The sequence below is a fragment of the Gambusia affinis genome, linkage group LG05 (assembly GCF_019740435.1).
Source record: "Gambusia affinis linkage group LG05, SWU_Gaff_1.0, whole genome shotgun sequence".
Taxonomy (NCBI): domain Eukaryota; kingdom Metazoa; phylum Chordata; class Actinopteri; order Cyprinodontiformes; family Poeciliidae; genus Gambusia; species Gambusia affinis.
The window spans coordinates 638,269-665,883 of NC_057872.1; the positions used below are offsets into that span (position 1 = coordinate 638,269).

The window sequence follows — 27,615 nt, forward strand, 5'->3', positions numbered from 1 at the left end:
TTGGGAACATTACTTGTCTTCAGCAATGCAGCCATGTATATTAACAAATCTATACGCTATTTGTCTTTACACCTTCCTATCAGAACCAGCATTAATAGGAGTCTAAGCTATAGCTTGTCTGTTGGATCAGAACAAATACCACCTTTACTCCCATCATGCATCCATGAGCAATGACCACCTTTGATCATAGTACCAGTTGACCTCTGTTCTCTTCTTGAAAAACCCTTAATAAATACAAACTGACCTGACATCCCCACAAGAGCTAGAGTTTTGCAGATGCTTAGAGCAGATAATCTGTCCATTACAATCTGACTGTTGAAAAGGTCTAAATATTTATTGTTGATTAATAAATGATTTTAATTAATAGTTTCTTTTTGCCATCATAAATAGGAATTTCTTAATGAAACCAGTTTGGCTCGTCAATAGCTTGAACTATTAGAAAGTCAAAATAATTGTAAAGTTCTACAAAGAAAATGTTTAGCTTTAGAGAAGTTGTCAAAGTCTCTTGGAACCAATTTGAAACAATGCTGTCAATTTGCACCAGGGCATCGAAATGGGGCAGCAATACCAATTTTAAAAAACCATCCCTCCAGTTTATCCTGGAGGGAAGTATGATATAAACTATGGCTAAAGCTTGGATGACAAGTATTGTCATCGCCATGCCATTGTGATACAGGAAGGAAAAGACAGCACTGCAGAGCAGAAAGAAAACAAAAGTAGAAATGGGAACATAGGACACTCTCCTTAGGGAACGCTGCACATGAAGAGCTGTAGAAATTATAGCGCAATCTCATCCACATCAAAACTGACATTCTCTCTGGTGATGCAGCTTTTGAGTCATCTGTATATAGCTCAACAGTAGGAGCAGTGGAAACTGGCGATGAAGGAAGAGAAAAGCCGTGGTAGAGAAACCCTGGGGCATTACTGAGAGTTTGTAGGTAGAAGGAAACCAGGAGGTTGCACAAAGGGTCAGGTCTAGACTGCCAGTGGTAGTAACCTTTAAGGAAGCACAAGGAAAAGGTAAGTCCAATTGCAGATAATGTAAGAGATTCACACAAGACTCAAAGGGCTCAGAGTTTACCACAACTGATTAACACTGAAGAACTGGCAGCAGACTCTTCCTAACCTCTGACTGATGAGGCTGATGATGTTCACACCTGGAGGCTGCGCAAACAAAATAATATAATAAACACAAATATATACACAATGTAAAAGATGCACACACACAGACAGACGCACACACCAGAGTATGTCTTTCAAGCTTGGACTTTGCATTGACTTTTATTCATCTTTTATTTATTCTGTAGCCTAACTGCCTGGACATTGACGTCCTGTGCGTCTCTGCTCAAAGAAAAGATTTGCTTACAGCAGTCTGGACTCTATTTCCTTCACTCTATTTTTTTCTGGCAGACATTTTACTACCAAAAAATCTACTGGAGCAGAATGGAGTGAACAGAAGAAGTTGTGAATTATGATAGATTTTCTGCACTGCTTTGGAATTGTCGTCTTCCTGAAGTTTTAGCAATGTCAGCAGAGGAAGTGAAGGAAGCAGTTCAGTCTATGTTGAACACACTTGCACATATTGAATTAACATTAACAGCTGGCTTTTCAGCTCAGCTCCTTTCTTTTCACAGGTTCCATTCAGTGAAAGTATATTAACAATTGTGGTTGGTTACAGTGCAGGCAATTTCTGGTAAGCTTTCGTAGCGTCAAATTGGTGCATTAAATACATAACAGGCAAATGCTAGCGATTATCCATGATTTTTACCAGGCTAATAGCCTAACCCTAAACCCAACCATTGCCAGTACATGCCAAACACTTAACCTGACCTAAACTCAGTTCACACCATAGTCCTACACTGAACCCATAACCAAAAACAGCAACTCTTCTTATGGGGCCTGGGTTTCTTAGCTTCTCCCTCACAGAGCATCCCTCCCACTTTGATTCCCCCACTAAGCTCCTTCTGCTCCTAGAACCAGCAGCAATTAGCAAACATCCAGAGAAACTATGCATCTACTGAGCTCATCATACAAGTTCTTTTTTTCCCCCGGCGCTAGTGGCTCATATTTTTGCGACAGTAGACAGACAGGAAAGACATGCGCCAAAGGTCTTCGGGACCGGGAATCGAACCTGCAATGTCCGTGTCAAGGACTAAGGCCTCCAAACGTGGGGCGTGCTAACCCCCTGCGCCACCACAGCACGCTCATTATTATACAAGTTCACTTCTTCTTCTTCTTATTGCATTTACTGGCAGTTGGCAACAAACTTTTAGTAGCATTGCTGCCACTTACTTATATGGAGTGTGGTTCATGCCACACTCCATATGTCATGAACCATATGGAGTTTTTCTACAAAAAATAAATAAATAAATAAATAAATAAATAAATAAATAAATAAATAAATAAATAAATAAATAAAGACCTATATGTATAAATACATATATACACACAATTATGCACACGCGCACACACAAATATACATACTCATACATAACTTTGTATTTTACCCATCTATATCACAACCACACCTACTATAATCAAATTTTATGAAATAATTTAGTTTTCTTTAAAAATCGAATAATTATTTGTATATGTTTACTCCCCAAACTCTTCCTCAAAATATCTAATAAATTAACCTTTTTCTTTATACATTCAAACTCTCTCTTCATATATCTTCTCTCTTTTTATGACATTCTAATATAATATGTTCTATTGTTTCATATTTTCCACAGTAATCACATTTGCCAGTAGTATGCTTTTGAATTTTAAAGTGTAGAATTAAGTCTTGTATGTCCAAATCTTAACCTTGTTATCACTCTTTCCTCCTTTCTATTCCATGCACTGTTAATGCACTGCCTTGCTGCACTTTAGTCTTTTCCCTAAAGAAAGCTTTTACCTTTTTTTCTTACTTATTAGCCATGCTTATTATACTGAATGGAGGAAGTCATTGACAGACAACGTACTAGAGATGCCCCACATGCTACTGACAGCATTCATGCTAACTTTAGCATTTTGGCTAATTTTAGCTTATGCGTTAATTTTAATATAATGAATGGTGCAGTGGTCTATGTTAGCCAACATGCTTTTGATTATCCACATGCTATTGACTTTACTTTAGCTAAACTTAGCAATGATTCCAACTGACGGGCACACTTTGGCGGTCTCCGGTTAAATTTTTTAAAGAATTTTCTAGTTATTTAAATAATGTACTAGTCTATTATTAATAATTTTTTCCATTATTTTACATAGATTTGATGTTAAAGCTATTGGTCTGTAGTTTTCTGGGTTTGAGTTGTCTTTTCCTGGTTTTGCTATAGGTACTAATTGATTCCTTCCAGTTCAGCAGTAACTTTCCCTCCTCCCAAATTTTATTATATAATTGTAATATTATATATTTCGATTTTTCACTGAGTTGTCTTATTCTATACCAAATTTGATCTTTACCTGGTGCTGTATTCTTGTCTTCCTAAGTGCATAATTCAATTTGGCTTTTGTAAACTCAACATTCAACAGATTATTTGTTTCTGTAATACATCTTTATATTTAAGTTTTGTATTTTCTCTTCTTTTTTCCCCCTTTTCACTAATATTATTTGAACTATGAATTTTACTAAATGTTCTTGCCAATATTTCTACTTTATCTTCATCTTTTATCATATTTATATTATCTATTTTTAATATAGGATATTCAAACTCTCTTTATACCATTCATTCATTTAATCATTTTCAAATTTTTCTATTTTAGTTTCTTTCTCTATTGTGCTACAAAAATTTCTCCAATATTCTCTTTTTGCATTCTTAACAGTCCTCCTTACCATTGCTTGCTTTCTTTTATAATCAATTAAATTCTTATAAATTGGATTACGTTTTAGTATTTTAAATGCCTTATTTCTTAACTTTATTGCTTCTTTACATTCATTTGTCCACCATGGTACCATTTTCTTAACATTTTTACACTCTGCTTTCTTTCTAGAATTAACTGCTATTTCCATTATTCCATTCCATTATTACAAATTTTTTAATTTACAACATTTGCATCCATTTTCATATCTACTTTCAAGCTCACTACTTCCTAAGAACAATGTTAAAGGTTTACTGGAACGACATTGTTGTGATGACATACTGAATGTGAGAGTTGGAAAGAAAAGGATATTCTTAAAAAGACAAAGACAGAGGCTAAGAATTACGTGCATAATTACTGGGAGTTTGAATGCTGAACAAAGACCTGGGCTGATGAGCTCATGGGTTGCAGGTGTGGGGAGAGAGCAGAAGACAGGCTGAGGAGAGAGAGAAAGAGGAAGTGACACGGGGTGAGGGACTAGGAAATGAATCCTAGTCAAAAAATAACTTGACATAAGAAACATAGTGAAAACTAAAGTAACTAAGAAAAGAACTAGACACAAGAAATTAACATAACTAGAATAACTAAGAAGGAAGGAACAGAAGTAAAATTAGAAACGAGGTAGTAAAAATTTAAAGAACTAAAGAGCACAAATAATAACAAAACGCAAAATGAACTCAAACAAGACACAATCCTGACACATTTTCTTGATTGTGCCTTGAAAATACATAAAACTGTCCCTTTAATGATCAGTTAACCTCGAGCCGACCTTTTAGTTCGCTGACTTTAAGATTGCGTCACCCATACGTCATCACAACAGGAAGCATGAGAATCAGGGGAATAACGCAGGTTTACGGGCAGAATGAACCATTTAAACGCTCAGTAAATCAGCTTGTCTGTTAGAAAAACGGTTTATCTTCTGTCCGCGTCAATGGACGTGATTAATGAACAACACAACTCTATTAGCAGCCAATAGGTACGGCGAACTAGGCTCAAACGCATCGTCAGTTCACCTATGATGGAACGGGCGATGGAGCAGCTCAATGTACAGCTCAGCCGTCTGACCCGCTCCCTCCGCCGGGCCAGAACCGTGGAACTTCCAGAAGGTAACGTGTTCTGTTCATTCTAACAACTTGGTGGGGCCTAGTTACATACAAATGTTTGTTTATGATTCAGATCCCTGAATGGGTTCCTGTACTGACTTGTAAGTTGCCACGCTTTAGCGATTAGCTATTGAAACAGTGCAAAAGTGCTTTTGTTTTTATGGTTTGTAGTCATAAGACGGACTCGTTATTTTTTTCCTTTGAGCTGTGTAAAAGTGCTGCTGACTGAAAGACGAGTCCCTGCCAAGCTGAAGGAGGTTGGACAGATGTCTCATCCTGCTTTATAATTTTTACCGGTTACTTGCAGTAATGCATAAAGTAGCAGTTACAGAGAAGAACATAACAGCTGGAATTTGAATCGGAAATGAACAAAGCTGGATGAGTTAGTAACGTGTGAAGCAGAGGACACTCTGAAATCATACACAGAAAATATTATGAAATGGAACACAAAGCCAGCACATTGTTAGCTTTTCATTAAAAAAATGCAAAATCAAACAAGCCCCAAAGCAATATCAATTAATTTAGCTGAGTATTACAGACAGGAACAGTCATCAAGAGTAGAAATCCGAGGAGAATCCTTTACAAATTTTAAACTGGATATACGAACAAAAGGAGTTTAACCAAACTTATCAAAGAAAGTAAATTTAGAGAAACTGTAAGTAAATTAGAAAATAAGTCACCAGGAACAGATGGATTTTCAGGAACATACTATAAAACATTAATTAATGATTTCTTAGCTATATTATGTAAACTTTAAAATTATGTATTAGCTTTGGGAAATCTGTCTGATGATTGGTCAGAAACTATTATTAAAGTATTGTGTAGAGATGGAAAGGACTCAATAAAAAGTTCTAGTTGTTGACCATAAGCCTTCTGTATGTTCACTATGTGACAGAAACCTCAATTTTAGCGACCAGAGTGCAGAATTATATAAAACAGTTAATTAAGCCGGATCAGATGGGATTTATAAACATAAGGTATAAAATAGATAGATAAAAACTTTCTTCATCCCTTTGGGATTTACCCTCAGGGAATTTGTAGTTCAGTCTCCCACACAGCACCAACATATCAAACCAACATATTAAACAATACATCAATACTTAAATTATGTGAGGAAAACTTTAAAGTTGAATGGCAAGAGAAGAACCATCGATGCTCCTTAGTTTAGACCAGTGATTCCCAAAGTAAGGGGCGCTCCCCCTAGGGGGAGGCGCAATGCCATTGCATGGGGGGTGAGGGAAATGGTATGGATGAAAAAAATGGAATGGAATAGAATAGAAGTACTTTATTCATCCCAGCAGGGAAATTACGTAACAGCTACACAAAAGTGTTTCACTGTAAAGATGGTTTGTAGTGTGTTTTGTTGCAACCTGAAGTGTGAAATAAAGTTCAGTGCAGTTTGAAAACAAAATATCTTTATAGGTTTATGTCTGTTTGAACAATGTGTGCATCCAGTTGATTTTTTTTTCTTTTTTGGGGGCATTTTATTGTAATCCATAGGGGGACCCAGAAGAAAATCTTTGGGAACCGCTGGTTTAGATGGAGAAAAGGTGTTCAACAGAGTAGACTGGAGGTTCTTAGAAAACACTCTCATTGAAATGAACTTTGCTGGGAACTTTGTTAAAGGTTCAATTTTCTTTATGAAAACAGTAGGTCAAAAATAAAAAAGTAACTGCTGTGACTTTTTTGAAGTGTGAAGAGGAGTAAGACAAGAAGATTGAAGGTCACCTCTTAGCTTAGCTCTTTGGATTGAACCATTAGTGGAGGCTATTTGATCAAGTTTGAAGATTCCAGGAATAGCAGATAGAGAAACACACTGGAGAATGGTGGGAGAAAATCCTGGGAATGGAGGTTGCGTCAAATCTTCAGTTTTACTTTTTAGATGAGTTATGTTAAATCAAGATTTAATTCAAATCACAGACATATATCATTGTAACAGGATGACTTTTTGCGGTTGGATTTTTTTTAAGTGAGAATGAATCTTGAGCCAGAGTCAGGTGGAGAACAGCAGCGGTTTATTTTCACTCAGCATCAATAACACTTCACAGGTGAAACTGCAGCCTTAAATAGTCCCAGCTGTGACGGACCAAACCACATTTAATTCACAGGGGAATCACTTAATCAATCTCCACCTATTTAAATAAAATACAACACTTCCATTTACTTTTTATAAATATTTTCTATTTTATCACTACACCCTAATTAAATACCACAAAACCCATAAACAATTCCCCCCCTACTCTTTTCAATGGCTTCTCCTAGAAACTATATGGTGTCTGGACCCCCGGGGTAGAATTTATCCAAACACCCTGGAGAGGATACAGAAAAGACAGGTGGGTCACTCTACAACAACAGCACTCCACACTCTACAGATTATGCACAACATTTGCTTAGTTTTAGCCACCAGCAGCTCGTTGCTCTGAGTAACAATTATCCTCCTTCACAGGCAACAGCAGCCAACCTCACTCATCAATGAGGAGCAGCTGTGCAGAACCCAGAACAAAAGGCTACATGCTAATTACTAAAATACTCAATAAATATAATTAAAACTTCTTGTGTGCAAATGTTTATTGTTATGCAAATCTCTGCTTAAAGTGCAATGCTAAATAAAGTGCTTGTTAATACAGTGCAAAAATACTTTTAAAGTGCTATACAGTGACATATACATATATATGTAAAATAGTCCCAGTAATGAAGATCTCTTCAATACAATCATACATATTTTATTATTGGTTTAAAGAATAGAATACACTAAGCACAGTGATTTGGAATGATTTGAAACCCCACACTAAATTGGAAAGAGTCCAACAGTGGAAAAATTGACCTCTGTCCTACAAAAGAGTATTAATCTCTATCACCAAAGTTTAAAAGGTAGGATACCTTTTAAATGTTTAAAACCCTTTTAAATGTTTAAAAGGTATCCTAGTAACTTGATGAAATGGGTTGTAATTTTCAGAAAATTCTGTCGTTAAGCTTTGTTAATTTAGTATATTTTTAGAACTTTTTTTTTTTTGTTTAAAAGTTAAACGTTCTCTTTCCTTTCTGTAACTTTTGGTATATTATTTCTGTATTCAATTAATGTATTACATTTTTAATGTTTGATTACATAATAATTGAAATAAAAAGAAAAGAAAAGACAAACTGTTAATCCTCTGGGATGCGAATGCACAAAAATTGTGTGCTGCCATATTTTATGCACCAGGTTTTACAATGAATGTGGTGAAACTGTGCGGCAGCTGCACACCAAAACTCACCTAAACACCCTGAAATGTGACTCCATTCACTGCTGTTTAGACAAAGATTCATCAAACCCAATATTTGTTTTATGATTTTAGTCTTCTGTTGTTAAACTTAAACAACAAAACTGAACCACATTTATCCTCAGGCAATAAACTAACACTCACACAAAATAAATAAAATAAAAATAAAAGGATGTGAAAAACAGTTTAACTCCAAAAAGCTCAGGATGGATGACTGTTAAGGTGGACGAGGTGTAGACAATCACACGTATGTATGCAGCTATGAAGAGATGTGCTGTGTAATTATGAAACGCTTTGACACTGCTGGAATAATTTGCCAATGGAAAGGATTCAGAGATCATATTGATCTGCTGGAACATGTTGATTATGGTTTACGGTCAAAAATATTTTAATGATCTCAAAGGGAAATTAAATGTTTTGTAACTCATATTAATTTCAATTTTACAAAGAGTTATAACATATCCCTCAGTCGAGTAATGCCAGTTTGTGAATGTACTTTTATGAATAGAAAGCATCTCCATTCTGTAAATGTGCTATTTATATGAGCAAAGTGCCTGATAAATGTAGTGGGAGGTTGGCCTGGTAAACTTTAAAATACGCCTCCACATTACCCACTCACTGCAAACGACGCTCTGCTGTGTCACTTTGTCTTCACACTAAATTCCAATGAATTATATTTATATATGTGGTTGTAAAGTGACAAAATATAGAAAAATCCAAGTGGTATGACATTTTTGAAAGCCACAGAACAAAATAACACAAGAATTAATCACATCTCACAGAATTGTGTGCATCATTTCAAAACTCAATTATCCAAGTTTAATAAACGATTGATACCTGAGTTTCCTGTACTGAACAGACAAGAAGTGGCAGCCAAGGTGTTCATCAGTGTTTCTGGAAGCTTTTAAATGTAATTATTTCAGTTTTTGGCCTAAGCAATTTATACACTCAGTTTTTAATACCAGGTACTGAAAACATGAAGGTATCTTTTATTACGTCTTCTATCAACATTTTTGGAGAATTATGCTGGTGGCATTTATTTGTTATTTAATTTGGAGCTTTGCTTGAGGAATTCAAGTACATATTTATAAAACTTTGACAGAATTACAAACCTCTTGATTCAGAGAAGCTTTAAGTTTTTAAAACAATTTAGGTAATCCAAATGTTCTGGTTACATTATCTGCTATCTGGTACTTCAGCATGGTCAAAGGTATTTTTAAGATGACTTAGCTTGAAAACTTCAATTTTAATAGTTTTCTCAAACCTATCGTCATCAGTAACTGTTAATTAGAAGCTTGCTCTACCAGGGGTTTCAAACTCCAGTCCTCGAGGGCCACAGTCCTGCAGTTTTTAGATGTGCCACAGGTACAAAACACTGGAATGAAATGGCTTAATTACCTCCACCTTGTGTAGATCAGTTCTCCAGAGCCTTAATTATTCTATTCAGGCGTGGTGCAGCAGAGGCACATCTAAAAGTTGCAGGACTGCGGCCCTCGAGGCCTGGAGTTTGACACCCCTGCTCTATACTGTAAGGTGACAGGTTTCACACTCATACTTAAGGCCATTTCAGAGAGACCAGGTAAGCTAGTAATCATGTTTTTTGGACGGTGTGAGGAAGCTTGAGTACCCAGAGAAAATCTGCTTAGTCAAGGGGGGAAACTGTAAGCTCCATGCAGAAAGACCCTGGCCGGACTTGAACCAGCACCTAAAACCCTGGTGCTACACGGCAGCAGTGCTACCAGCTGTTCCACCATGAGGTCCTAGCTTGTTTATCCTATTAAGTAACTCAAACCAAACTATTAAATAAAGTGAGTTATGTTTCATAATTCATGTTGGTATAAAATTTAAAGCATAATGTTTGTAACATGTCTTAATTGAACTTATTGAATCTTTGCCCTATTGTGATATTCTTAGCCCAGATACTAAACGTGCCTCTTGACCGTCTGGCATTAGCTTTCTTAAATGAGATTTTTCTCTATTTAAATGTTTAATGTTTTCTTTGTTCCCCTCATTTGTCTCTGCAGACAATGAGACGGCAGTCTACACACTCATGCCTATGGTCATGGCTGACCAGCACAGGTGAGAGTCCCATCTATGTGTTCTTGTAAAATTGCTTTAGAAAGCATGTGTTGAAACATAATTCACCAATATAGTAAAGTTATGATATTATAGCTTTTTGTTCCATAGAAAATTAATTTTTTCTGTCTTATTACTTTTGCTTCGTATTCTGAAAGGTCTGTGTCAGAGTTGCTCCTCAACTCCAAGTTTGATGTGAACTACGCCTTTGGACGAGTAAAGAGAAGCTTGCTACACATTGCTGCCAAGTAAGATGCTGTAATGCAATGTTTCTGCTCCTCTCACTAGTGCGATGTGTTGCCGGTTTGATTCTCCATCTACTTATTGTAGTGTAAAGCGTTTTGGAATCCTCTGACTTGATAAGCCATTTACTATCAAGTCAAGGAACAAGGTTACTTGGTGAGATAATCAATAGTTTAAACAGTGTGATCATTGTGAGAAAAAAGTTATTTTTTTCCGCTATTGACTTGTAAGTTTTACTTCTGTCCATTAGAGGACATGCAAACAAATGTGGCATGAATGTCAAAAGAGCCACATTGGGGCCAAATCCACATGAAATATTTTTGATCTTGGGTTGTTGTCTGTTTGGAAGACCCAACTCACTTTTGGATCCATCTTCTAGAGTAAAAAGTCTGAACTCTGAAATCTTTATTCATGAGTCTCAGAAACATTTTGGGTGTTTTTGGTACTTGCTAAAGTGGACCTTCAGCCACTTGTGAGCTGCTCCTATGCAGTTGAAGCTGAAGTTTAAAGACATCATCTCTATAGGCGGCTCCCAGCTGCCCTCTCATGGGATTTTAGCCTCGGTTCCTGGTACGGTCATATCACGTGAGAAGTTTGACTCTTCTTTTGTAAACAGTTGTCTTGTCAGTTTAGTAACAAACCTTTGTGTTCTTGTGCAGCTGTGGGTCAGTGGAGTGTCTGGTTCTGCTGCTGAAGAGAGGAGCCAATCCAAACTATCAGGACATCTCTGGCTGCACCCCTCTGCACCTCGCTGCTAGGAATGGGTAAAACATGACTAACCACTGCCCTCCTTTCTTCCTTCTATTAAATGTAATTACATTTAATTTAATCAATTAAATTCTTAATTTAATTACATTCAGAATTAAAATTGTTGAAGCAATTTCCCTTAGAGGAGAACAAAGATTATTGTGTTTTTTTTCTGACAGCTCTGCTCTATAGGCTTGTGTTAGACATGTTGCTCAGGAGAACAGACCATGTTTAGACTCTCAGGCCCGAGTCATTATATGTGCATTAAGACTGAAGTGTAACCAACCATCTCCTCCACTATTTCCTCAGACAGAAGAAGTGCATGGGCAAATTATTGGAATATAATGCTGATGTCAATATCTGCAACAATGAGGGCTTGACTGCTGTGAGTAATTTACAGTTAATGATGTTTGACTTTGTTAGCATAAAATTGCCTTTTCCAAACAAATTGCTGCTGTATTTTCTGCTTGTTAGATTGAATGTGTTGATGTGATCCTCTGCTGCAGATCCACTGGTTGGCAGTCAATGGCAGAACAGAGCTTCTGTATGATCTGGTCCAGCATGTGTCTAATGTGGATGTGGAGGATGCCATGGGACAAACCGCGTTACATGTAGCGTGTCAGAATGGACACAAAACAGTAAGCCAATTAAGAAATGTCTTATAAATAGGTGAAATAGGGACAATAATAGAGATACCCAGAGAATGTCTACTCTCTGGGTAACTGGTAAAGAAAGGGGCTAGTGACTACAATTATTATCATTATTAGGAATGATGATCATTGGTAAAGTCATAGGCATGTTAGAAACTGAGGTCAGGCTGAAAACAGTCTACAGTGCACAAGTTATGATGGGGCTTTTCTGCAAAAATTGGGAGTGGTCACCTCTACTTTTAACATAAATCATAATTTGTAACAGAAGGAGGGTAAGAAAAATATTTAGAACCTTTTTAATATTTCTAATTTTTGTTCTTGGTTTAAAAAGAATTGTCAGAACTTTCCAAATACCAGAGATTGTAAAGCAGCTTCAAAGTTTATAATGCAATATTTATCACTGTTTAGTGATCAGTTTTCATGTAGTTTGAGGAATGACCATTTAACTCTTGTCAGATTGATTGGCAGCAGCACTTATCTTTTTAATCAACCTGGATTCTTCAGAGCAGCACAATGACTCAACCTGGTGGATGGCTCGTTGTCATTTCCTCTACACAGTTGAACAACTGGAGCAGGGCTGCATGGGAACGATGCAGGATGGCAGCTTTCACCCCTGCTCCAAACATCTGTTTTTTTAAGTTCTAAAAACTGATGAGATATCAGTTTCAGAGCCTCTTCTTTCAGTGTCCTGATGATGTGACATGAAAAGGAGCTGTATGTTCACAGACGGTGTTGTGTCTTCTGGACAGTGGAGCTGACATCAACCGACCAAATGTCTCTGGAGCCACACCTCTGTACTTTGCTTGCAGGTAACAAAACACCACATGACACACGGGTCGTCAGGACTGACCTGGTTTAGTGTGAAATCAAATTCAAAATTCAAAAATACTTTATTGATTCCGAAGGAAAATCAGAGGAAATTAAATGTTGTTTTTAAATCAGATTAATTCAGATTCTTCGAAGAGTTATTGTAGACAGTGATCGCTGTTGGCAGGAAAAATCTCCTGTAGCAGTCTGTATTACAGTGAATCTGAAGAAGCCTCTGACTGACGATGCTCTGTTTACCCAAGACAGTCTAGTGAAGATGATGGTCAGGGTTGTCCATAACTTTCTTGACCTCATGAAGAATCCTTCTTTGCCTCATCATCTCCAGAGGTTCCACAGTCGTCCCCAGAACAGAACCAGAACAGAACCAGATCAGAACCAGATCAGAACCAGATCAGAACCAGATCAGAACCAGATCAGAACCAGATCAGAACCAGAACAGAACCAGAACAGAACAGAACCAGAACAGAACCAGCCTTGTTTATCAGGTTATTGAGCCTTTTTATGTCCCTGGTTCTGATGCTGCTGCCCCAACAGATGAAGAGGTGGCGCTCTCAACAACAGACTGATACAGTGGTTCCTAAAGTGTGGGCGCGCCCCCTAGGGTGGTCACAATGCCATTGAATGAAAAAAAAATACAGTTACACAGAGGTGTTTCACTGAAAAGATGGTTGGTAGTAAATGCTAAATGGACTGAACTTACATGGCGCTTTTCCAGTCATTTGACCACTCAAAGCGCTTTACACTAGAGTCACATTCACCCAGTCGTACTCACAAACACACACACATTTATACACCGATACGCAGATCGGTAGGCCATTAGGGGTTAAGTGTCTTACCCAGAGGCATATCGACATGTGGCAGGAGGAAGCTGGAATCGAACCTACAACCTTCCGATTGCAAGACGACTACTCTACCATACAGCCACAGTCGCCCACATAGTGTGTTTTGTTGCAACCTGAAGTCTGAAATAAACTTCAGTGGAGTTTGAATACAAAGTATGTGTATAGGTTTATGCCTGGTTGAAAGATGTGTGTGCCCAGTTTACTTTTATGTTTTGTGTGTGTGTGTGTATGTGTGTGTGTGTGTGTGTGTGTGTGGGGGGGGTCCTGGGGAACCACTGGACTGAGAGAAGATCTGCAGCATCTTGTTGCAAACCTTGAAGGATCTTAGCTTCCTCAAGAAGTCCAGTCTGCTGTACTCAGCCTCTTCTCCATCTCTGATTCAACCAACAACTGCAGAGTCATCTGAGTATCTCTGCAGACGACAGAAGTCAGACTTGTGCTGGACGTCTGAAGTGTAGAGTGAAAAGGAATGGTGAGGGTACAGGGTCCTGTGGTGCTGCTGTGTCCTTCAGTCTCACAAACTGTGGTCTGTTTGTGAGCTAGTCATAGATCCAGGTGATTGTTGAGGACTCCGCCTGTGTCTTCTGGAGTTTCTCACAGACTGAATTGTGTTAAATGCTGTGGAGAAATCAAAGAACATGATCCTCACAGTGCTGCCCGCTTTGACCAGATGACAGTGGGTTTGTTGTGAATGACGGCATCATCAACTCCAGATCCACAGCGATAAGCAACCTGCTGGGGGTCTTGATATGTCTTTGTCTGCTTAGTCAGACGGGCCACCAGGAGTTTCTTCTTTACCTTCATGATGTCGGTTGTCAGGGCAACAGGTCTATAGTCATTGGTGATTGATGAGTGAGTTTTCTTTGGTATCGGAACCAGGAAGAACATCTTCCATAACAGTGGAACCTTGTCTTGGGCCAGGCTAAAGTTGAAGAGATCCTGCAGAATCCCACAGAGCTGCTCTGCAGCTTCAGGCCTTTAGGACTCTGTGGCTGACACCATCTGGACCTGCAGCCTTGTTCAGGTTCCGTTTCTCCAGCTGCCTCTTCTTCTGACATCTAGATGCAGAAATGTGGGAGGGGAAGGCAAAGGGAGCAGCAGCATCTTCTGGTTTGGTGTGTAAATCACAGCCACATCTGGTGCAGGAGGTGCTTTGCTGCAAGCCTCTCCCCGTTTTCCTCCACACTTTTCTGCTTCTACTCCAAAACATCTTTGACAATGCAAAATGTTGAGCCTAGATTGATCCAGTTTTTCTTGTTATTGCAGTGGGATAAAACTTGTGTTGTGTTGCTCCTCAGCCATGGACAGAGGGACACTGCACAGATCCTGCTCTCTCGTGGTGCCAAATACCTTGCTGACAAAAATGGAATCACTCCATTGGATCTCTGTGTGCAGGTGGCTAGTTCAGCTCCATTTACTGTAGCAGAACATGTTTGACCTTCTCATTTCATTTGCTGCTGTTTTTGAACCAGCTGTATTATTTTCAGGGTGGATATGGGGAGACCTGTGAGATTCTCATCCAGCATCATGCTAGATTGTTCCAGATGCTAATCCAGATGACACAGAATGAGGACGTTAAGGAGAATATGGTAATAACATTTTAAGTACATAACTGGAACTTCATACTCTATAAAATGCTTCCAAAGTGCTGGATGTAAAGATTTATTTATTGTGTTTGTTCATCAGAATCACCTTCAGTTCCACTTTGCACCTAATGAAAATTCTTCATAGGTGTTTAAAGTACTTTCATCACAAAAGTAAAAAAAAGTCAATTTGTTCCAATTTCTGATGATAAAATATGAAAATCTAACTTATTTTGACACACAAAAGAGTTTTTTTGTAGCCAATGAGCTTCTAACTTAAAAACAAGAAGAATGACTTCTCTTTCTATTTCTGCTACATGTCGAAGTCATAGCTTAACATTTGATGCATCTTTGTAGAAAGCTTTTTTTAAAGTCTATCAATTCTCCTTTTGACCATTTTTTTGCCTTGACACACGCCTTGCTGTCATGATCAAATAAAAGCCAGTTAAGATTTAAGGAAGACCAAGACACTGAAACTTGCCTTTATTAACATAACGTAGTTGCGAACAGAGTATGAACTCTAAGTAATATTTTTGCATTGTTTTGTAGCTCAGGCAGGTTTTGGAGCATGTGTCTCAGCAGAGTGAGAGTCACTATCAGAAGGTTTTGATCAGTCTCGCAGAAGTGGCGACCACCAATGGACACAAACTTCTCAGGTGAAGTTACAGATTTGCAGAATTTGATTAAACCTTTTGGTTTATTTCTGATATATTGCATGCACTGTGGCTTGTAAAGTATTCACACCCCTGGAACCTTTTCACATTTTCCATACTACAACCTCATACTTCGATGTATTTTATTGGAATTTTAAATGACAGACCAACACGTTGAGGGAAACACGTTGCTTGGTTTTATGAATAATTCTGAAAGGTATGGCATGCATGCCCTACTGCAAGCCTACCAAGATGGCACTGCATGTAAACATCTAGGCCAGGAGAAAAGAACATTAATCAGTGAAGCAGCTGAAATGCCCATGGTAATTCTGGAGCAGCTGCAGAGATCCACAGCTAAAGATTTTAGTCTGTTTTAGTTTTGATATTGACAAATGCTTTTCAAATGCCAACTGTGGTTCTACAACATATTAACTAAGGAGGGCTGAACATATATGCACGCCAAACTTTTCAAAATTTTAATTATGAAAGATATCAAAGTGGTTTCTTTGTACCACTTTGTGTTGGTTTGTGACGTAACTTAAGATGTAAAAGGTTTTATGCTGAAGATCAAACCTGAAGATTTATGCTGGTCTGTCTCTGTGGAAATCATAACAAAGGTGTAAGTAAAGTCATAGTGAAAGTACATGTACCTTGCTCTAATGCTGAATGTTGTCATGTATTTTTATGGTTGTACATGTTGATTTGAAACAGCTGTGTTTGTCCTTCTGTCAGTCTGTCCAGTAGTTATGAAGCTCAGATGAAAAGTCTTCTGAGAATTGTTCGTATTTTCTGCCACGTGTTTCGCCTCGGCCCTTCTCCTCACAACAATGGCAACGATATGGGCTACAATGGGAACAAGACGCCTCGGAGCCAGGTCTTTAAGGTTAGTACGAGGTGCAGATCTAATACAGAATGATCAGTTTGACACACTGACAATTAATTTCCATTTGCACCTCACCTTGAGGCACTTTACACAGACAGCTCTTTCTAAATGGGAATGAGAATGCATGCCGGTTCAATTCTTGCTCCGTCTCTCTCCTGGAGGTGGTCATCAGAGGGCCTGGTGTCTTGATGTGGCAGCCTTGTTTCTGTCGGACTGCTACAGGGCAGCTGGGGCTACAGTGTAGCTCACCACCATCAGTGTCTGAATGTGTGTAAATGGGGGAATAAGGTGGTTGAGGATTATAAGTACCACGATGTTCATCTGGAAAACAGACTGGACTGGAGCTAAGATTCTTCAAGGTTTGCAACAATATGCTGGAGATCTTCTATCAGTCTGTTGTTGAGAGCGCCACCTCTTCATCTGTCATCTGTTGGGGCATCAGCATCAGAACCAGGGACATAAAAAGGCTCAAAAACCTGATTAAGAAAGTTGGTTCTGTTCTGGTTCTGTTCTGGGGACGACTGTGGAACCTCTGGAGATGATGAGGCAAACAAAGAGTCTTCATAAAATCAAGACAATTATGGACTTCTTGACTTTTGCGCCACCCTCCTCTTCATTAGATTATCTTGAGAAAACAAAGCATCTTCAGTCAGAGGCTTCTTCAGATTTACTGTAATGCAGACTGCTACAGGAGATCTTTCCTGCTGACATTTATCATTGTCTACAATAACTAGTTTAAGACTTTGAATTAATATAAGTTATAACAACATTTAATTTCCCTTTGGAATCAATAAGTATTTTTGAATTGAATTTGAATGATTGAGCTAAGACTGCAACTACTGTAGCTATTGTTTTAGTAATTGATTAATCTATTGATTATTCTAACAATCAATTTTCCTGATTGAAAAATTTGGAACATTCTGCAACTATTTTTTTAAATCGCTGACACTTTTTTAATACAATACTAGAAATGCATAAGAAGTTCCAATAAATAACAAATCAATTCCTCATTTAAATACAAAAAACATTATTTTTTTTTGCTTAAAATGCAGTAACAACAATCCTTTAGAGAACTCTTGAATGTTTGTAGTAAAGGATGCACCGGCAGCTAAAAGAATCTTCTAACCATCAATGTGTGAAAATCAATCAATACAGTGTAAGGCTGGTCTGGTGGTTGTTTTTTCTGGGTCGGCTGCGTCGAGATCTGTGGCCTCCATGTACAGGGCCCCACTCTAAACTCTGCACCATGCAGTGATCTGGTTTTCTGTATATTATGTTTAACTCATAAACATTGTGTTTTTTATAATGTGAAGCAAATGTTCCAAGAAGCCTCTGTCTTTTATTGCCTGAGTGGATGAAGTAGCTTTTGATCTTCCATCCCTCTCTGTCTGTCTGTGTCTCTGCAGCCGTTGGAGCTGCTATGGCATTCTCTTGATGAGTGGCTGATGCTAATCTCTACAGAGCTGGAGAGATCCACGAAGAACCCATCTTCGTCTTCTTCCAGCAGTGAGATAGCGTCCCTCCTGCTCAAGCAGCGGGAGTCAGACCCCTCCAGGACCACGCTCTCCTTGCTGGAGGGAGAAGCGTATGTTGACGGGGAGGATGTGATCTCCATGACAGCCAACCGGCTCAGTGCCGTTATTCAGGCCTTCTACATGAGCTGCTCGTGTCAGATGCCACAGGGGTTAGTGCTCAGCATCTCGGTTCACCTGACAGAGCAGAGTTGTCCACTTCTTCCTGTCTCTGCACCACCCTCATCTTAGAAAATCCCATATAAACGGCAAAGTGTTTGGTTTTAGCTTTGAGGGTGTTTCCTAACAGGTCATTTAACTTTGCAACGTGCTACAAGAGATGGAAGAAAAAGACAGAATTAGTTGTTCTCAATAGTATAAAATAAGTTAATCACCATAATTATCTTTGATATGGAAATTGTTGTACTAAAATACTTGGCAAATGTTTCTATTATTATTATTATTATTATTATTATTATTATTATTATTATTATTATTATTATTATTATTATTATTATTATTATTATATTTCATGTGATGTGCATTTAATCCAGCTCCCCTGTGCTGTATCCTTAGCAACATGTCCTCTGTCGTGATCCAACATCATGTTCCGTTTTTACTTGAGACATTCTCTTCTTCTTCTGCTTCTTCTTCTCGTTTTTCTATTTGCTTGTTCAGAATGACCTCCCCGCGCTTTATAGAGTTTGTCTGCAAGCATGACGAGGTGCTGAAATGTTTTGTAACCAGGTGAGTCGATATGCCCCTGGCTATACATCAGGCTCCTCTCACATTAGAGATGAAATATCGATCACACTGCTTATTTTGCTCCTAATTTGTTTCCACTGCTGTCTCTTTGTTCTCTCTGTGTCCCTGTGGATGTTTCCCCTCTGCCTTCTCTTTCCAGGAATCCAAAGATCATCTTTAACCATTTCCATTTTCTGCTTGAGTGTCCAGAGCTGATGTCACGTTTTATGCACATTATTAAGAACCAGGTATGAAAAACGATTTGTGCTCTCAAATTTGTTGACTTACTTGTACATACGTTTATATTTTTGGCTGATTAAATATTCCTTCTGTTTTGGAATGGTGACAATAGGCATGGCACAGTATGAGATTCTCATGGTATTACCTTAAAACTATCACAATATGAACATAAATATGAAAACAAATTTAATTTTATGATCTCATCACAAATTGTATGTGAAACCAAACAGCAACAATTGCTTCTGCTGCTACTGTGAGAATATTCCATTAGTTTTTATGGTTCTTGATGATGATCACCTGATGATCACCTGCAGATTTATTTGAATTTATTTAAATACTTATCACACATAAAGTGTGAGAGCACAGGTGAGTGTGTGACAGTCTGTTTACCATCAGGGTACTAAGTTTATAGACTTTACAAACCAGTTTATGTAAGCAAGAAATTACAAAAAACTAAGAATTGTTTTTCTTTTTCACAAATATTGAGATCAAATATGAAGTTGTCTAAATTTGAGAAGATTTATTGTTTTTAAACTGAAGTACACAGTGGTGAAAAAGCTGGGTGTCTGTAGCCTGTTTAAAATAAATGTACTTAATTTGTAGCTTATTTCTTTGTGTCAAACTAATCTTTATATCATCTGCACAATGACTTTCTGATCCATATTGGAATCTCTTATACCCTGTAACCCTGTCACTCATTTTCTAGTACATCTATATAAAACAAAATTCAGAAGATTTGTGTGAATAGCTTAAAGGAATGCTGTTTTCAAACAGAAGAAGAAGCAGTTTGGTGTGGAGCAGCAGTGGCTCTGTGGGGGTCCCAATAGTTGCCTGAATATTAGTATAAGAGCCATTTGACTGAAATAAGCAATTACTAATGTGACAGGAGCACAGGGCTTTGATACTTGGGTGGCTGTTGTGTCGATGTGGGCGTGGCTGTCATCAGCTGTCCTCCTCACCACATGGTAGCATTCCTCCCACTGTTCATTTTCTTGAAGTCTCAGAAAAATCAGAATCCGTTGATAGAAAAAATCTTTTTTTTTCTCAGAAAAACAACTGGTGTTAGGTCGCACAGTAACGAAGCACAGCACATGGCGCCTGGAGGCGGGGCGCTATACCCCCCCACTGCCAGGAGGAGGCACCCTGCTACAGAGCCGAGTCGGGCCGGTGGAAACGCAGTCACTCTGAAATAGAGTCGAGTCGAGCCCGGCTGCCCAAGTAGAGCCGGTAGAAAAGGGGCAATTTTCACTTTGATCAACAAATCCTTTTTGTTTTCCATTTTAAATATTTTTCTCTTGAGTTTTTTTGCTTAAATTTTTTGTGAAATGACCCTGTGATTCCTGAAGGGCACCTTTTAAATAAAACGTGTTATTAGTTTCAAAAGTAGTTGGAAAGCAGGGGCCGATGCTATAATAATTGGGACAAGTGGTGGCAGCCTTCTGGTTATTTATACTAATTTAAATACACATTTCTGGGTGGAGACGGGCGTCCACAAGATTGGGTTGTACAAAGGAAAGGTGAGCAGCTACATGCCTGCTCATGATTTTATACATCTGATTGTTTTTTGTGCAGTGCACTTTTCAAAATTTGTCCCTACACCAACTTTTAGTGTGAAAGCTGTGCTCTTCTTTAGGCCCCTGGCTCAGGCATCAGATTGAGTTAACTTATTCTTTATGTGACAGTTCTGTCTTTGACTTCTTAGAAACCTTATAGAAAGTGACTTTAAAAGTCCCTTGTCTTCACTTCAGCATCATTTAACAGCATTATCTCTCTGACAATAACAATTCTCTTAAGTTTAATTTAAATGGCATCATAAATTTTAAGTGCTGCTCTGAGTTGTGCACTGTTCACTTATTTTTTAGTACTTATATTTGAGCTGCAGCATTTGCGCCTCGTTACCCATGGATTATAGCTCACTTGGGAGTAGGCTCTTGTTTTAATTACAGACTTTAACCTGGTGAATTTGATTTCATCTTCTGATTCGTTTTTTAGTGTGCCCTGCAGCCCTGAGGGAAAAGCCTTTGTCTTTTTTTCGTGCTCATCCTTCAGTCTACCTCCGTCGCTTAGGGAACAAAGGCATATATTATGCAAATAGACTCAATCCTCCTCTCTGTATTACAGATGAGTGTTTCAGCTCCAAAGCCTTTCCAAGCCACCAGTTGTGACTGAAATATCCACAGCCTGAAAGTTGACAGCACAGCGAAGTGGTAATTAGTCTGGGAAATGCTGTGCAGTTTTGTTGAGTGAAGTCTTTGTTGTCCCCTCTAGCCTTTTAAGGATCGCTGTGAGTGGTTCTATGAGCATCTGCTGGCTGGCCAGCCAGACTCAGACATGGTCCATCGTCCTGTTAATGAGAGCGACATCCTTCTCATCCACAGAGGTACCCACAATCCTCACAACACACTTCAGTCATACATGTCCAAGAGATGCTTCCACAAATCAGTTTTTCTCTTATGTTTTTAATATTGCTCTTGCAAAATGGAAAGTTGAAGTTATTCTGGGCACTAGCAAATCTAAACTTTAAGTAAGCGGTTCAAGCCAGTACTGTAGAGAGCCTGAATGAGCAGGTCATAACCACACCACCTCTCCTGTCATCATCCAACTTTGTAGCAGTTGTACAGATGCGACATAAAAAGCAGATGAGAATATCTGATCTTTGATCCCATTTGGTAAAAGTTCAAATAGTTCCATCCACTTAGCTTGCATCTTGTCATGTTGGCACCACTTCTGTAAAGTCTGAACCCAGGGATCCATTTGCTCTGAAATCTGACTACTTCTGATGATTAACTCTGTCCAGTTATTTGGAATTATCTTAGAAGCAGTGATGTCATAGTTTCTTTGAAAAAGTAACTTTAATTAGATTACTGATTACTGATTAAAAGTAACTTAGTTAGATTACTGACTACTTGATTTGGAAAGTAACTAAGTTACATTAAAAGTAACTTTTTTAGTTACTTTCAGCAGCTGCTAACAACAACGCTCGGCCTGCAGTGAAAATTACATTGATCTTTGCTAGAACTTAATTGTAAGTTATTTTATAATGTTGATATCAACAATGTGTCTCCACTGATAAGGTTGAACTGAAGAGGAGATTGTTTAATGGTTACAAGAGTACAAAAACCACTTTAGTAATTTGTACATGTTTTTGTGTGTTTCTGTTGTCTGGAATAGGATTTTAAACACCTCCTCCCTCCCGCTGCTCCAGCCTCCAGGTTCTGTGTTACGGCCCTTTGTTTCTGTCAGAGTGCAGCGCACAGCACAGCGCTCCTCCTGCCGCTCCACATCTCAAATGTCCCGCCACACAGATTTGTGACACTTATCTTAATGTCAATGATTATAAGGCGTTTAGTCGCGAAACTTTACGGACATGTTCATTCGTGGCTGTTTTCACGTTTATTGAGTTGTCCATATTGTCCATAACTTGATATTAACAAAGACACAGCAGGACGGATCAGGGACAGGGAGAGACTGAGTAAGACTAATTGGATGTCAGACAAATTCTGGAGTTTATGTCTGCTTATTTCCAAGCCCAAAAAAACGCAACCCGTGTCTCATTAAATCTGCAAGCGACTTTAGAAAAAAATGAGCCCAAAACTGCTTATATTAATCGGACTGGGGGAGCGAAACTCAAAATAGTTCCTGTTTTTCCAGCAACAAAATGCGCATCTCGCTCTTCCCTCCACTGTTTGCTTCTGTTGCTATGGATACCGTTGCATAGAAACGACAATCACTCACCAAGATGCTTAGAGGAAATAAAATAAAATTACAAAGGAAAATGGTAACGCAAAGTGATTTTGATAAGTAACTGTAGTCTGACTACTTGATTTGAAATAGCAACGGGTTAGATTACTGGTTACTGAAAAAAGTGGTCCAATGTCAGTGAAGTCTAATTACATTACATCATTGCTTAGAAGCACCTAACGTTTCTGTTGCTTACAATTTTTTTTCAAAGATTATCATCCTAAATATACAGAAATCCTTCTAATTGTCCATGGTAGATCTTTTTGGCCACTAGAAGGACTGGGAACACAGAATAAGGTGCTGTGAATTTAAAACCCATTAAAATCACAGTGAGCCAGACATGAAATCTTCCAAATCAATCTTCTCAGGAGCAGTATGCGCTTCTTCAGGTTCCAATGTTTATGTCTGGAGAAACTTGTTAACGCTGTGCTGCTGTTGTGCTTCACACTCAGACTCCATATTCAGGAGCAGCTGTGAGATGGTTTCCAAGTCCACTAATGAGAAGCTCAAACAGGGTATAGCTGTCCGCTTTCATGGTGAGGAAGGCATGGTGAGTTTCTACATTCACATTACATTCACAGGCTAAAGCTTTGCAAAAAAAATGTAATAGTATCACTTATCTCTTCACTGCCTCAAGTTCAGCATTTAATCCATAGCCATCTAGTTTTTTTAAAAAAAAAAGAAGTGATGAACCATAACAATTGTTTGCTTCCATTGAAGAGTAACTGTAACTAATTAATTAGTTGATTGCATTTCATTTGTCAGCCACTTTCAAGACACCAACTTACAAAAAAAACAATGCAAGAGTAAGCTAAAAATAAAAACCAGATGAATAAGAATAAACAAAATGAAACAAAAAACTACAAATGAAGGCCGACTGGAGCAGATGTGTTTTGATTTGAGATTTGAAAATAAAAATAGAGTCAGTAAGTAGAGAGCTCCAGAGTCTGGGAGCAGAGTGAGAAAAGGCTTCTCAAATGTTGAAATATGTCACATTATTAAGTTCTTTTAGAGCCTTTCGACAGTCAGTTCCACTAGAACAGGAGAGTGTTAACAAACGGTTTGGGTAATAGCTGGAAGAAAATCTGGATGGTAGATAGTCGGCTCTGACTCTCTGTCTGTCTGTCAGTACCTTTTGGAGGAACAAAGAGTCCATTGTCTGCTGCATTCTGATCAGCGTGGTGAGTTGTGTTGGGTGTGTGTGTTTCAGGGCCAGGGTGTGGTTCGGGAATGGTTTGACATCCTGTCTAATGAAATCATCAACCCTGACTACGCTCTGTTCACCCAGTCAGCTGATGGTATACAGCAAATTACCTACAGTGATAACATCAAATGGCAAGAGCTGAACTGGAGTGCGGTGTGCTTTCCTTCTGCATAGGTACAACCTTCCAGCCCAACAGCAACTCCTCGGTGAATCCAGACCATCTGAACTACTTCCAGTTTGCGGGTCAGATTTTGGGTCTGGCTCTCTACCACCGGCAGCTGGTCAACATCTACTTCACCCGCTCCTTCTACAAACACATACTGGGTAGAAAACACAAAGATATCTAGATGTTAGTCAAAGGTTCATGATATTTGTATTTGTAAATAACATATGGTTATTTGTAACCATATGCGTTTAAATCAGCACCCAGTTGCATCAGTTTTTTAAAAGTCCATTTCTGTTCAGTCAGTTAAAAGTAAAAGAGGGGATTGAAATTTGTTTTCTTGGGAATCTTCTGTTCAAGTTGATCAACTCAACTGTTTTTCTCATTTATCAACTTTTTTCTGTATAGTTAGCAAAACCAAAACAGGTTGATAAGTCAGCTGCCAACTTCCCTCAAAGGACAGGCTGACCTTCCATACTGTGTGGTACAAACACATACAGAAAAGGCAAGATGGAAGAAGGCAAAAAAACGAAAAAAAACAAACAAACAAACATCCAAATGAACTATATTGGGGGAAAAGTCATATTCCCATTGCAGAATACTTTTCATTTATTTTTTGGCACACATAAATGTTTCAGATCATCTAACAAATTTAAATATACAAAGATAAATTGATTAAATAGAAAATACTGTCTTTTAAATGAGGAGTTAATTTATTAAGTATTAAAAATCTATAAAGCTTTATCAGGTCCAGAGAACCCCAACATGCTTTACTCCACATCTAGTCATTCACCCATTCACACACACACACACACACACACACACACACACACACACACACACACACATGCTAAGTGAGGTAATTCAGACACGGTAGTGACAGTGTGATGGCTGTGGCTGCTTTGCAGTAATTAGTGGAAACATTAATCCTGCTCCATACCACAAAATCCTGAAAGAGAATGTCAGTCCATCAGTTTGACTTAAAGCTCAAGGCGTTGCTTTGTTTTTCATGTTCAGCTCAGTTTTGATAGGTTTTTTCCATTACATCATCATTTGAAGACTATGTTTAATATTTACTCAGGTTATGTTTGTCTGGTATTAAACTGTTTTTGCTGAAATGAAACATCTCAGTGTCACAGTCAAGCAAAATCTGTAGCCGCGTTCCAGAGTGTGTGAGGGATGTTTTGGACGTTCAGGTCATTTGAATGACTTGATTGTAGGTTTAAAAATCAACTTATCAGTCAGCGCTGAAGTCTTTGGAGCTTCAGGATGATCAGCATCCAGTAGCATCACTGTTTTGATGCTGGTGAGACTGATTGAGATTTCCTTCCTACTGACTTATTAATATTTGATATAAATAAATGTTTTAACTTTTTTACTATGACAACAAATATCAAATACTGTTTTCAAAGCAAAATATTTCTCTTACTAATCCTGATTATGTATTTTCTTTTGGTTGCCAGGTATTCCAGTGAATTATCAGGATGTGTCATCTATCGATCCAGAGTATGCTAAAAACCTGCAGTGGATCTTGGATAATGACATCAGTGACCTGGGTCTGGAGCTGACCTTTTCTGTGGAGACAGACGTGTTTTCACCACTAAACACATCTTTAGCTCTGGTATCTTGCAATATGTGTGTTTCCATTACTGCATGTGATGCACACTGTAAAGGTGTGAAGAGGTAAGTGGTTCTGGTAACACTTTATTTGATGCTTTATGTTATTAAAGCTAAAGTTTAATCAGTAATACTTTAATAACAAATTTATGTCAGATCATAATTTCTTGGTTAATGTCAAGTTCTCATATCAAAGACATTTTGAATAATGTCAACTTTGTATTAAAAGTGTCATGATATACCTAATGACACTTTATGATAACAGTCATAAAAATTCATGAAGACTTAGACATATTTATGACATGTTTATGACAGTCTTATTCACAACATCTCAAATAAAGTGTTGTCGAGGTTCTTTTGCAAACATTTTAAGATTTAATTGACTGTTTACTTGTTATAAAATGAGCAGATTTGTATTAGAAGCTGTGAAAACCCCAAAATAATTCATAGCACTGGCAAATGTAGGTTTACAAAAATGTTTTAATTTAGCTACCACGTTTCTTCTGAAAGTAAGAACATTAATGTGTTGGAGCAGTCCAGCTGAATCCCATAACAACTCTGTGGAAGACCCTAATTCAGTTTGTTTAATAATTCGAGATACATTTTTGTGGCTTTAGTTCTTGTTCCATGAGCTGTTTAATGATCACATGGCTGATGTGATAGAACTTAAATACAGACAATATCTCTCTTCTGTTCTTGGAACTATTGCTTGACTGTTCTTGTTTTGCTGAATGTGTATTCAGGTAAAAACCTTGCTGGCATCTGACTGTCAATGAACAACATTAAATATACCATCTATCATAGACAACCAGACCTGCCTGCTTCTTGCATTATTATTATTATTATTTTTTTTAACAAAGGATCACTTGGATCTGATGAGAGTTTTTCCTCCAGTGTTAAAGGAAACTTGCAAATATTTATTGTGGTTGAATCTTTTCAAATCAGTGTAGTATGTCTGCCATCAGCCAAAAGATTGTTGTTTCTGGTTGATACCTCCTCATGTAGTTCTGCAGTTCTCCTGTAGGTGGTACTGTCTTGTAAGGCTTTGAAAGCCTCCTGAGGAAAGAATAACTATGCATGAACTCCGTCCTTCTCTTGTCCGTCTGTATTTGTGAAGGACTTTGATCAGGGAGTGAATGTTTTTCTCAGGCGGAGTACGTCCAGCTGGTGACGGAGCTGAGGATGACACGAGCCATCCAGCCTCAGATAAATGCCTTCTTGCAAGGATTCCACACCTTCATCCCTCCGTCGCTCATCCAGCTTTTTGACGAATATGAATTGGTACGTGTTTCTCCTCCCCCTCTCTGCTCTCATGTATCACCTTTTACTCTTCCCCTCTGTGTGCCACCCCTCACATCTGATGAAGGATTGATTTGCCATGAGGAGAGGGGTGGCTTGTGTCACCTTGGAACCCGATTCTCTTCAACTCCATTAGGCTCTTGTTTTTATTTTCATTTGGATAATTTCGCATCATGCATGGGTCAGTGTGCAGCGCAACTGTCTAACCTGGAATATTTTCATGGTGCCATGTTTTCAGGTCAACTCAACAGTCAATTTAGTGGTAACAGCTTTTCCATTCTCCCTCTGGCTGACTGCTTTTGGCACCGAGATGCTGCTTAGAATGTGAAGTGAGGGGGTTTTGTTTTGCAGCTAAAACATCTTTTCTGTTACAATTGTTTTTTCCATG

General features: G+C 38.3%; 1 protein-coding gene across 1 annotated transcript in view; it reads left to right on the forward strand.

The window, feature by feature from the left end:
• The first annotated feature begins 4,644 nt into the window (after positions 1 to 4,644).
• The window catches only part of hace1 (HECT domain and ankyrin repeat containing E3 ubiquitin protein ligase 1), a 36,816-nt gene continuing 13,845 nt past the window's right edge, over positions 4,645 to 27,615 (forward strand). The window contains exons 1-20 of the mRNA XM_044116245.1: positions 4,645 to 4,946; positions 10,228 to 10,282; positions 10,438 to 10,527; positions 11,182 to 11,286; positions 11,579 to 11,654; positions 11,776 to 11,907; positions 12,646 to 12,728; positions 14,888 to 14,984; positions 15,077 to 15,178; positions 15,722 to 15,828; positions 16,558 to 16,708; positions 18,115 to 18,392; positions 18,898 to 18,966; positions 19,124 to 19,211; positions 21,472 to 21,583; positions 23,397 to 23,494; positions 24,155 to 24,242; positions 24,323 to 24,472; positions 25,775 to 25,946; positions 27,062 to 27,209. Of these exons, the coding sequence (XP_043972180.1) occupies positions 4,856 to 4,946; positions 10,228 to 10,282; positions 10,438 to 10,527; positions 11,182 to 11,286; positions 11,579 to 11,654; positions 11,776 to 11,907; positions 12,646 to 12,728; positions 14,888 to 14,984; positions 15,077 to 15,178; positions 15,722 to 15,828; positions 16,558 to 16,708; positions 18,115 to 18,392; positions 18,898 to 18,966; positions 19,124 to 19,211; positions 21,472 to 21,583; positions 23,397 to 23,494; positions 24,155 to 24,242; positions 24,323 to 24,472; positions 25,775 to 25,946; positions 27,062 to 27,209 (2,292 nt within the window). The 5' untranslated portion in view covers positions 4,645 to 4,855. The remainder of the gene's footprint in view (positions 4,947 to 10,227; positions 10,283 to 10,437; positions 10,528 to 11,181; positions 11,287 to 11,578; positions 11,655 to 11,775; positions 11,908 to 12,645; positions 12,729 to 14,887; positions 14,985 to 15,076; positions 15,179 to 15,721; positions 15,829 to 16,557; positions 16,709 to 18,114; positions 18,393 to 18,897; positions 18,967 to 19,123; positions 19,212 to 21,471; positions 21,584 to 23,396; positions 23,495 to 24,154; positions 24,243 to 24,322; positions 24,473 to 25,774; positions 25,947 to 27,061; positions 27,210 to 27,615) is intronic.